The 12455-nt window shown below is 44.3% G+C and overlaps 1 protein-coding gene across 11 annotated transcripts in view; it reads right to left on the bottom strand.

Moving 5' to 3' along the window:
* Positions 1-7983, bottom strand: part of SLC37A1 (solute carrier family 37 member 1) — a 34675-nt gene extending 26692 nt beyond the window's left edge. Inside the window, exons 1-6 of one of the 11 annotated variants that reach the window (XM_088067503.1) lie at positions 7847-7983; positions 6827-6938; positions 5589-5724; positions 3418-3688; positions 1670-1751; positions 705-825 (exon numbers count right to left, since the gene is read on the bottom strand). In XM_088067503.1, the coding sequence (XP_087923629.1) occupies positions 705-825; positions 1670-1751; positions 3418-3473 (259 nt within the window). In that variant the 5' untranslated portion in view covers positions 3474-3688; positions 5589-5724; positions 6827-6938; positions 7847-7983. The other 10 variants (XM_088067515.1, XM_088067512.1, XM_088067539.1 and 7 more) reach the window with 10 other exon arrangements.
* Positions 7984-12455: the final 4472 nt, after the last annotated feature.

The following is a 12455-nucleotide window of genomic DNA, read 5'->3' as shown; positions in this document are numbered from 1 at the left end:
TGGGGTGGACTGGCACATCGACAGAATGGACTAATCTATTTCACTGATGCTTCTGGTGGCAATAAAATTGTCAAGGAATTATTCAAAGTCTCATTTAAAGTGAAATACGATTAAATTAAAATTTAATTGTTCAGCAGGCAAATATTTTTTTTCTATTCAAGTTAAAGGGCATGTTCATAAACTATCCAGTGATTTGTCAAGTCTCTCCTGCAATAAAGTCTCCCCTTTTTCTTCATTAAAATAAAGAGAAAAATATTCCTTCAGGCAGATAAGGACTCTGCAAAGTTCCAATTTAGATAAGCACCAAGTAATTTCACTTAAAAGACTGCCTGAATTAAACAAGCAGAAAATTATAATGATTGATTTTATTCTTCACCCTTTTTTCCTAAAGAGACATGATAAAGACAAACCCCATTTTTTGACTGAAAACTGATCCACTGAAACCATCTCTTAGTTATGGCAAGTAAAATAATATCACTTGTTTAAGTGACTTTAAGTAGCAAAAAAATCATAAGGTAAGTCACAATTGACTTTCTGTGAAGGAATCAGTGAGGACTTGGAAAACAAAACACCCCTTCCATGCACATCTCTCACATGTGAAGAAATAGCTAGAAGCAAGTAATTTAATTATGAATATCAGCTCATTATTATGAAAGAAAAATCCAAAACAAAAAAAAAAAAAACAACACAAAATCAAGCCTTACCAAATGGCTCCCATCCACACTGAGAGGCATTAAATGGCTTTCTGACATGCTGGATCTGGGCAGCATATTCTTTGTAGGAGTCAAGTTCAACTTGACTTGCACACTGCTTATGCAGCTCTCCCTGAAACAGAAAGGACATTTGAAAATGGAAAACTCACTTGCAAACTGGGGACTGATAACTCTCCTACAGCAAGAAATTTAACAATTCTAGATTATTTCTAGGTTAGACCTGTGTCAAACCTACACAAATCAGTAAAACTGTTGGCCCTTATTAATTGTTTGGTATTTTGCTGGGTGAGGCCACCATCACATGAAAGAGTAATGACATGGTTAGAAAAAAAACATCCAACAGTGAACTGGTGTTTCTGACAGTGAAAATGTTGGAAATTCTGCAGTAGCATCAAGTACTTTGCCCACTGTTACTCACCAGTTTTATACAATGCAGCATTGGGGGATTTGGTTTGTGTTTGGTGAGTTATAAAAACAGAAGATTGAAGTAACAATAGTTGCTAATTCTATCAGAATTAGAGAACATGTGTCATCACCTTCACTGGGAACAGTCACAAGGATACAGACAATGATGACTATGATGCTCAACAGTACTGGGAACACTCTTGCAAATGCCAGTGGAATGTTCAGCTCATCAGTTATGAGCAACTTTTCTCAACCATAAGAATGTAAACCTCTCAAATATCTCTAATTAGATTAATTCACATTAATTAAGTGCAGGCACAGCTGTTTCCAGCCCAAAAGCCAGACTTACATGCAATATTCTAGGTGTGGTCTCTACTAAAGTTTATCAAGCAAATATCACTGTGTGCCAGCTACATCAGTCTTTCATCTTGAAGGCGTTTCAAGTTAAAGTTTAACCCTGACTTTCACAACAGGAAATACTGAGAAAGACAGCGACGTCCGTGTCTGGCAGGAGCAGGAGGATGTTTAAACAAGGACACCACCTCTCTTACCTTCACTATACTGATAGGTTTCCTTGATAGATGGAAGCTGGCATACAGCAGGAAAGTGAGAGAGAAAATGAAAGCTCTATACCTGTGACATAAAAAAAAAAAAAAAAATTGCAAATAATTTTATTTAGGCTTTCTTTTAGCACCAAACTACACAAAACCATTACACAAGTCATTGATAATACTGGAATAGTGGAAGACTTTTTTTTTGTGTTCTCCAGCATCCTGAAGAACCACCCTCCCAGTTCTGCTGCTTCCCATCTGCTCTGATGTGGCCTTGGCAGGGAGCCTGGTGGCACATGGGAACAGGCAGGAGAACGTGGCAGTGCCCTGAGCCCACAGAGCTGACTTGCCTGGTGTGCAACCCTCCTTTGGGGGCTATTAAATATCAGCTCAAAATTATTAAATATCAGCTCAACACACTGATAGGTGATTCCACACCTCCCTGTCTCGTTGGGTTTTGTGGTATTGCTAGGACATAAGTGACGGCTCTCTTAATTGTCAGTTTGGATAATTCCTTACTTTCTTACTGCTTTGAGGATTCTACATTACTTTTGCCTTTCTCTAACAATGGAAATCAGACATTTCCAGAGATGGACAATGGGACTGACACTGGAGCACATGAAGAGAATTGAGCAGCTTTGGGACTGGGAAGGAATTCTCCTTTGTGCCTCACTGGGATCCTTGGCTCTTGCTCTACAGTTCAGCTGAATTAAAACAGCATCTTAATTTCACTGTCACTGCAAGCATTAAACAAAGATAACAATTTGATCTACTCTATTCCCCATCTGTAGTTTCAGTTGTTTAAGGACAGCATTTTGTGCATTTGTGCTTTTAAAAGCACCCAAAGTGTGTCTACTGGCTCCTTCTAGCCTTGATCCTAAAATTAACATCTGTAAATATAAGTACATATATACATACAAATATCTGATATCACATTGCCTACTACAGTCCTTGACTTTTAATTAACCCTTTTCAATAATTTTTTGCCTTATGAACTTTTACATAACCAGGGTTTTGTTTTATAATTCTGGCATATTCACGGGAAAAAAGAGTCATCCCACAAGCAGATTTATTCACCCTCATGGCTGAAAACATCCTCACAAGTGACAAAACTGAAATGACTTTGTTCCTGCTGCTCAGCTACTGGAAATATCATAAAATGGCTCAGATGAAAAGTGCTTGGCCTTTAATTTGTTATTTTTTGTTATTCACAAACAACTGACTCAGTATTCTATCTCAGGAACCACTTGAACTGATGCCATAAAACTTCCAGGTTTAGTTTTCCTAAAGGAAGGTGGATTCAATTTTTGTTTGGTTTTGCTGGGGGTTTTTGTTTTATTTTTTTTAATAGTGCAGTAGCAAGAACTACAACTGTAATTGTACAAGTCTGTATCATACATCAAATTACTGGGGAGAAAATACACTTCTGGCTAAGAAAAGAAAGTTAATCTTGAGCATTGCTCCCACCTAGGATCTTGAAAATGCAATTTATTCTTTCAAATACATACCTTGCACAGAAAAGGACAAAAGGCTTTATTCTCTAGCAGATTTGGCTAGTAAGGGTTTGTCTGGGTTTCCCAGCAAAGTATCTCACTTTTTAAATGCCAGCAATATTTATTAATTATACAACTGACTATATATTCTTCCAGTATGTATTAAGCAATGAAAAAGTAAAAATTCTGAGCAAGGTAACAGATACAAACTCACACTGCTCACAGCAAGGATCACACCAGCACTTCAAGACTTACCACTGATCTCGTGAGAATGAAGTGATGAAACGAATCCCAGGAGGAAGCTGAGCCATCTACACTACAGCTGGTACCAGATTTCAGGTGACACAATTACGGACGTGTGACAGCGTTCTTTGTTCTTCTGGAAGTGCGACAAAGATCCCCCAAAGCCTCTGGATTCCACAAGTGTGGAATATCTGCTGCTGGGCTGATCTCCTTGCAGGTTTTTTTTTTTTTCTTCTACCCTCAGTCACAACGTGGCAAATTCTCCACTCTATTTACTGCTGATCTTCAAATAAGAGAAACTGGTAAGTAAATAATCTGGTCAAGTTATTGGGTATTTTCTCATCATAACATTTGAATCAGTAATTATCCATTTCAGAGGCAAGTAACTAACATTACTAAACTTCACATCAGAAATGCAGTGGAGAATTTTAAGCCTATATAAATTGCAGCCTTCTCTGACTTTTATAATTTATAATTTATTTTGAGAGCTCGGCACAGTACAAAGCAGTGAAGACACAAAGGAAAGCTGCACCCAGAACTTGATCCAAAGCCAGCTTACGTCAAAACACCGCTTTTGTCCCAGAATGACTACAAATAGGCAACTCCCCAGCTCACAAAGATCTGTTTGAGCATATCAGAAGCATTCATGAGCTTGCAATTTGCTCAAAAATGGTTGTAGTGTTTCCAGCCTGGAATAAGAGACTCCTCCAGCTTGAGAGTGGGTGCTGCTAAACAATGTTGCTGGCAAGGCTTGACCAGCACTCCCTCTTCCACCCCATTTCCTTGTCCCAGTATCAGCACAAAACTTCACATAATCAGAAAGCCTTGGAAAAGGAAAAACCAAGTTTTTTCCCCACTTGAGCTCGCTACACCAGCACAAGGAAGAAGGCAGGATCACGTGTGTCCTCAGTATACAGGGCAGAGCGAGACGGTGGCGGTTTGGCTCAAACTTTCACCAAATTCCTCCTGTTTGTTCCTACATGGGCTGAAACCCCTTGACAATAAAACCCTCCACACTTTATTCCAGGTAATGCAACAGGAACTGGCTGCACTGTTACCTGGCAGCTGCCAAGTCAGGTGGCAAAAGCAGCTGTAGGCAAAAGGTGTGACTGCAACCCACGTGCTCAAACCCAGCCACGCCAGCACGATGCCCGGGGACACTCCTGGGTCTGCAGGGACCCCACAACCTTTAATGTCAGCACAAGCCACTGCCATGCTCCTGATGGGAAGCTGGCAGGATTCAGGATGAGCTCTCCTGGTAAACAACAGAAAGTGAGCCAAAGCAAGAAAGCACCCACAGCTGGTGTTCACCTGAGAATTTTAGGGACTGCCACAGGGCAGGCAAAGGTTGAGATGCTCTCCTCTCGTCTTCACTGCCCCTACTACAGAAACCAAAGCTGCTCGTCCTCAGCCAGGTAAGTGACAACAAACAGGATCTGCTGTGTCCAAGCTGGCAAAACTTGAAAGTTTCATAACCTTCACAGGCTTTCTCCCCAGGAATAGAGGAACACTACCCCCTCTTTATGTAACTGAGTATCCCACCAAAACATCAAGGCTCTGCTCCTTCATGTTAACACATTTTTGTCATACTTCTATTTTTTCTACAGTGTCCTGGTTCAGCTTGACACCTCCCTACCCTAAAACTGAATTGACTTGCTAATCTCGTTTGACATGTTCCACCCCCTCCCTGGCCCTGAATCAGATTGTGCAATTAATCAAACCTCATAATCATTCCCGCCCAACACAAGTTTCCTATCTCCTCTCAGAGGTTGCAGAGGTTAGAGAAAGTGCAACCCTACCTCCTCCTCTCCTTTCTCAACTCCAGAAAAAGATCCCTGCCTCCCTTGTGTCAGACCTTATAGCTCCACAGTCATGGTTCAGGTGCCTGATCCATCAGAAATCCTGCCCTGAAATACAGCTGATCCAATAGAGAATATTAACTAATTCCGTGGCCACAAAACTGCCATGTAGGATGAATCCAGGGCAGCAGGAGCATAAAGACAAGGACTAAAAGCTGGGATTGCCCCTTACAGCCATAGCTGGCTAGTTAGGCCAGATTTCAAAATTCCAATTTCAAAACAACTATTTCTCCTCAGTAATCTGTGTTTGGCTGAAATGAGCTGCAGATAGCCCCAGGTGGGAGAAAAGGTAAGAAGAAAAAGAAGTTGGCACAAGTAGCTCACAGCAGGAGTGAATTTTTCCTCCAGCATTAACAGATTCATTTCAGGGTGATCCCAAACTCCACTTCTCTGTCACAGTCCTCTCTCCAAACGACCAAAATTATTTCTCCAATCACAACAAATGAGGTGACAAAAATACCTAGTGGGGAAAAAAGCCAGCAAAGAGCAAACACCCGAGGTCAAAACACTTCCTTTAATGGTTCTCTTAAAATATAATGACAGGACAATTATCATTATAGCAAAGCAATTGTTTAGCAGTTTACTATTTAACAGCTCTATTACAAGCAGGAAAATACTTCAGACATCTTACAAAAGGTTTCAGTGCTCAGTGGTCACGCCAGGTTGCTCATCTGTGCACCTGCTGCACAGATCATACTCACACCACCTCCTAGCAGTGTATCCTTAGGATAAATCCCATCACAAGGATCCCAGTCATTTCCCAGCAAAGACAACTGGACTACCAGCAGCACAGAGAGAACTGCAGCCTAACTCTATTTGATAGGAGATGATTTCATTTTATGCAGTGCAGACAGAAACACCTGAGTTCTCATTTACTTGTCAACAACTTGTTTCTGTCTCCACGTATCTCTTAAGTTCCTCTGACATTCACGTGCATTTAAATAAACATAAAAAATATCCTTCCAATGATGCCTTAAGTTTTAGCTTTCATATTTTCCAGATTCTGTACTGCATTAGTATGTAACTCTGAACTTCATATAAAATGTCAGCAAGTTCTCTTCACAGTTTAGTCAGACAAAACAATCCTTTCCCAGCCCAAGAACACGTTGTCCATCCTGGGTGTAGCCCTGGCCAGGCTCTTGTACTGCCCAAAGTGTTTCCTTTAAAGGCCTTTTTAATAAATACCTACTTTATTCCTTTAACACTGTCTAGCCTCCTGTTCTAGGCATCCTCTCAAGGCATCACACATAAGCAAAGAAATTTGTGGCAATAAAACTTGTGATAACAGGTTTTAAAGATCACCTTTTATTGTAGATTAAACCAGATTTCAAAACCCAAGCTATACTTCAGAAATTACACTAATAGGCTACAACACATAATCAGTAGTTTACCAATACAGTTTTTTATATTTCAGTTTCACTTATGAAGCCCAAGGACAATGTCCCATTCAATCACTCAAACTTGTTTTATGCTCTTTCATTTTCAGCAGCTATTTCTGCCAGTTGTGAAACCAACCCTTCACTTCCTCCTTGCAATGTACAAAGCAATATTCTCGTACTTACTCTGAAACCGTATTTACCTTTCCAACTTGGTATTGCTCCTTCGCTGCAGTGGCTGAAGCATACCCTCCTCCCTATTTCAGGAAAGCAGTCCCTGGTTAGAGGCTTTTTCCCCCTGCAAACACAGCAAACCCTGGCTCAGCTGTGCTGGAGAGGCAGAGGGAAGGTCCCGCCCGGCCCCAGCGCAGCTCCCCCGGGGCTCAGATGAATTCTGTGTCTGCCGACACCGGGTAACCAAACCCTCCCTGGGGCTGAGATGAGTTCTGTGTCTGCCGACACCGGGTAACCAAACCCTCCCCGGGGCTGAGATGAGTTCTGTGTCTGCCGACACCGGGTAACCAAACCCTCCCTGGGGCGTCCTTAAGGGCTCAAAACGCCTTCGCACACACGCGGATCTAATGCATACTGTGCTTAATGCCCGGCAGCTCTGCACCTGAGCCAGAACCTGACAAATCCATCACTCCGGCACCTTAAATAGCCGCGTTCCTTCTATTTAATACACAGTGGGAAAAGGGTTCACCGTGGTTTATCCACAGAGGGGCACAGCCCCTGTGAGCTGTGCCCAGGGACCCGCAGGACCGACCAGAGCTGCTCCGGCCATCCCAAAGGTCAAGGGCAGCGGGAGCCGAGCCGGGGGAAGGGGCAGGCACCGCCTTTCCCCGGGACCCACAGGTAGGGCAGGTGTGGGGCAGGGCGGGGCAGGGCAGGGCAGGGCAGGGCTCTGTCTGGGGTCCCACCGGCAGCCCCGGGCCGCCAACCTGCGGTGCCACCTCCGAAACCGCGGAGCGCCTCCCAAGCGACCCTCCCTGTCCAGCAGGATGGGGGGCTCCGGGCAGCGCCCGCCCGTGGGAAAATAAACGGGAGAAGAGGAGACAAAAGGCGGCGGTGACCGGCAGGGCTGCCGCCGCTCTCCGGCCCGGCCCGGCCCGGCCCCGCTCCCAGCGGCCCCGCGGCCCAGGAGCCGCCCCCGCTCCGCCCCCGACGCGGCTCGGCAGGTGCGCGGCCCCTGCCCGCACAGCCTACCCTGGGCTGCTGCCTCCGGCGCCCTGCTGCCTCCTTCTTCCTTCTCCTCTCTCTGCCAGCGAGCCGAGCCGAGCGGCCGGGCCGGATCGCCGCCCGCCGCCGGAGCTGCGCGGCGGGACCCGGCGGCCTCGGCCCCTCCCCGCCGCGGAGGAGGAGCCTGCGGAGGGAACACTTCGCTTTGGGAAGGGCAGTGCCGGCAGGTCAGGGAGGTGGTCCTGCTCTTCTGCTTAGACCAGGTGAGGCTCCTCTGGGGTGCTGTGTCCAGGTCTGGGCACCTAAAGACAAGAGAGATGTGGAGCTCCCGTGGCGGGTCTAGCGGAGGCTGCGAAGGGGAAGGGACTGGAGCAGCTCTCTGACCAGGAAAGGTTGTGGGAGCTGGGGCTTTCCAACCTCGAGAGGAGACAACTGAAAGGGGATTTCATTAATGTGTATAAATATCTAAAGAAGTGTGCCAAGAGGATGGCTCCAGGCTCTATTGATAGTGAGCAACAGGACAAGACGAATGAGCAGGAACTTATGCCCAGGAAGTTCCACCTGAATATTGACCGAGCACTGGACAGATTGTCCAGAAGGGCTGTGGTGTCTCCCTTACTGGAGCTATTCCAGAACCATCTGGACACAATCCTGGGCCATGTCCACCAGGGAGGTTGGACTGTGACTCACTGTGGTCTATTCTGATGGTAAACTGCTGTCCCTGGCCTCTGGCAGGGCCCCAGCTCACCCCTGTCCTGCCAGAGAAGGAAAAGATGCTCCCTTGCACCTGCTGTCCCCATCTGTCACCCTGGCAGCCTCTTCCACTCCAGATGCTCCAGTGGTGGCCAGACCCCTCTGCACTGCCCAGCATTTCCAGAAGGATCCCCAGACAGGCACCCCCAGCCTGGGCAGGTGTACACAGGTATTTCCCTGCAGCACTGTCAAACATACATGAAGGTATTTCTGATGCCAAATGTTCACAGATCATCAGCAGATCATCAGAAAGCCAAGTGAAACATTCAGCAAGGCTTCAATAAAGACGAAAGAATGTATTTAGTTGTCTCCTGGTTTCCTGCAGTCTTTCAGAAAACATCTGTCTAAGGTTAGCTTTTTTATATAAATGCACACTTCCTGCTGCAGGTGTATTTCTTCATCATGACCACCTCACCAGAGCAAAAAACCCTGTGCTACTTCCTTCATCCAAGACTGCATAGCTGCTAAAGTTACCTCATGCAGGTTTAGGTTTTTAAGTCTGTCCCTTGTAGAGCACCATGTGCCTGACAAGGCACTCACTGAAGTGTCCAATGTTCTCTTTTCCCCTCTCATCTTGTACTGCCTGTGCTGAGAATAGAAATAAATGACTCCCAGTGTGATGTTCCTTAGGCCCAACATGTTAAACACTTAGACACATGCTCAGCTTTGTTCTGTGATCCCAGGGCATCTTTTCTTCACCTCCCAGGCAGTAAAGGAGCCCTTCACTCTTACTTTCACATTTTCGGGATCACGGTCTCAGAGTTGCATCTGAACCATTGCAAATGCAGGTGGGTGCTGTAAAATCTGCTCCTTTAAAGCTTATTGGTGGCAGATGTTGATTCCATCTTTCTTGCTGGTATTTGTAAGTAGTGAATCAGAGGTTAAAAAAAATAATTTCCCCAAATAATTTCCTACAAATGTCCTGCTTGGAAAGTTAATGCACTGCTCTTGATTGGTGACAATCTTACCTTCTGAGGAGATGAGTTACATGAATCATGTGGCTGCACTTCTGCACCAGAAGGAACCCAGGCACTCTCTATTCTGACTGGTGCACAGACACACAAGAAAAAAGATTTCTTTTTTACAGCAGAAAAGGTCAGACCCATCACAGTGCATCTGTATACATGGTTAGCCATCCCAAATTATCACAACTATTCATCATCATGTGAAATCCTCATTTTAAAAAAAAATGCTGTTGCCTTGCCCCTTTTTAAATTCCTTAAAGAATATAACCTTGCTTGAGTATCTTACTATTCTGTTACCAGCAGCTTGCAAAAAGCACGTGCCAAACAGCCCCAGAAAACTCTGATATTTTTCATACTTAAAGTAGAAACTGCATCTCCCATTCAAATAAATGTTTCCTGTAATCCATTCCCCTGGCATCACTGAAACCTGCTGGCTGCCACACTTGGCACAGCTGCTGTCTCTGCTATGCCAGTGTGGGTCACCAGCAGCTACAATTGCCAGAAGCCATCAAATGAGTAGGAATACAGGCAGAGGCAGCAGCAGGAGCTTGTGCTGCTGGTTGCACAACATCCTGCTGGTGTGGAGCATCACAGAGGGGCCAGAGGTTGGGCAGAGATAAAAGGAGATCCACACGGTTAAAAAAACACAACACGCACACATACAAGGTTTAAAATAACATGTGTGATCTAGAGACTCACAGAAAAACAAACAAATCACGTTTTGCCAGTTGTTTCCCAGAAGGAAACACAAATTAAGGGCTTGGTCCAGGAAATTGTTGTGGTAATTGGGTAAATGTTGGGTACAAAGTGTGGCAGCGGTTTGGCTTTTTAAGCCCCTGGCAATGTTCGTACCAGCAGAAATAGAAAAGGATGAATTCCTGTCTGCAAAAGTAAACAGAAGTAAAGATGTATGAGTTGGCAGATGCTTTCATGTGCTTGTGATGGTGCTTCTCTCCAAAGAGATAATCTAATTTCCCGGTTGACAGTTAAATTTTACTTTCACAAGAGGTGCTCTTAACTCCTCAAGTCCAGACAAAGCAAAACACTTTCAAGTCAGTGGATGTCACTGTCATCTTTCCTGCACTGAATAGGTGATGCTGGCTGAGCAGAGGTCTGGATGCCAACTATTGCATCCCTTAGCTGATTAAAATACTTATTTTCTTTCCAGTAAATGGCATAAAATATATCTTTTATGATTCATAATTGCACAGATGGAAACTACTAACCTGTTTGGCCATGGAATGATCGCTTTGTCTTAGGAGAATTAAAAAATTCATAGCTTATTTGCATAATAATGGGTTGTTAAATAGTATTTGACTATCTGAAAATCAGTATTTACTTAGACTTTATTCCCAACAAGTAGCAGGATTCTGAGGACTGATATAATCATGGTTTTTGGTTGCCTTTATTAGTTTCACATGCATTGTTTTCCCAACAGAGCAGCTGGAATATTGTATAAGCAACTGACATTAGCACTGGGTGCAATCCAGATATAACCTGCCATCAAGCTTTGGCACACAAAAAAAAAATATCCAAAAGAGGCAAAAAAATAGAGGATTTGAAGGCTGTGCCTACATGTTTGGGAGTCGATGGGCACTTGGAGGGGCTGGAAGCTATCGAGATGAGTTAGCACATTATGTCCTGCCTGTTGAGAAATTTTAGTACTAACTCAGTGCCACACTAACATGACCACAGAATTTCCACATTGGTACTTTCACTGCATGTATCTTGCCAGAAATCCAGTGGGAATCACCAGCTGGTAGCTTGAGGAAAAGACACCAGCAGACCAGACCACTGGGCCAGCACAGGCTTTTCCCCAGGCAGAGCAGGGCAGTACCCAAGTACTAAGGAAGACTTATGAAAAGAAAACATCCTGTAAATGTGGAGCATGGGCAAGGAGGGGCAGTAAAACTGTATAAAGATGCCTACATAAAGATAGATATTAGTCAGCCTGGAGGAGGCAATTAGAAATAACAGCATTTATTTGAAAGCTGTGAGTTGTCTATTGGACTCTGCCTGCTCTGACTCTTCCCAAGGCTTTCCAGAGGACTGTGGAGTGGGATGGTTAAACCACCTCATGCTGTCTAAGGAAGGATCTGTTAAAAAAGTGGCTGTAGCAGCAGTGGTGTTTTTTGGGGATCTGCTGAAGGGAGCCCTGGGCAGAGCTGCTGCACTTGGCCTTTTGCTCCTGGGATCAGTGGCTCTGTAGCAGGGATGGAGGTTCCCTGGAGTACCTCTCACATCTTCAGCCACCTGCTGACAGAAAAATGAACAAGAATGTTCTGAGAATGCAGAATTTAAAACAAAAACAACCAAACGAAAAGAACACAACCAAAGCCAAAGCACAACCAAGCTGTATTATCATAGATGGAATCTGTGAAACATCATGTAGGCCATCATCCATTACAAAATGCGAATCTATTTTGAGAAACTTATCTTGAAGAATTTAATTCTGCTTCCTGCAGGAAATGGGATTGCTTTTCTTGTCATTTTGCCCTTATTTCTACTCTTAAATCTCCTGAAGAACTGGGTGGAACTGCAAGATATGGCTACAGAAACAATAACTGAGGGGTAAACATAGTGAATTAGCCGGGTGGGCTGCTGGCAGATTTCCTTTCTCCTTGCTTGCAGACTTGATCACTGAAGGGTAGTTTTATGAGAAGGGAGCACTGAGGCATAGTGCATCAGAAATCAAATACCAGAACCATGGTAAAATAGAAAGCAGACTAGAACAGAGCTTACACTAAAGCAATTGCCTTGCAAGTTGTGAATAAGAAGAGGAAGTATGAAGGTATTTGAGCTGACAGGAATGAGACAGCAAATTAGTCCCATCTACCTTAAAAATTTCATTATTGTCTATTGAATTAATTCTGAATTACTGGATTAGGACTTCAGGGGGTGTAGACAAAAGGATTGGG

The sequence above is a fragment of the Pseudopodoces humilis genome, chromosome 2 (assembly GCF_049639895.1).
Source record: "Pseudopodoces humilis isolate 2021_Gansu_Grassland_sample_001 chromosome 2, ASM4963989v1, whole genome shotgun sequence".
NCBI lineage: Eukaryota > Metazoa > Chordata > Aves > Passeriformes > Paridae > Pseudopodoces > Pseudopodoces humilis.
The sequence above is the reverse complement of the archived record's forward strand: the minus strand, read 5'-3'. Positions and strand labels throughout refer to the sequence as shown.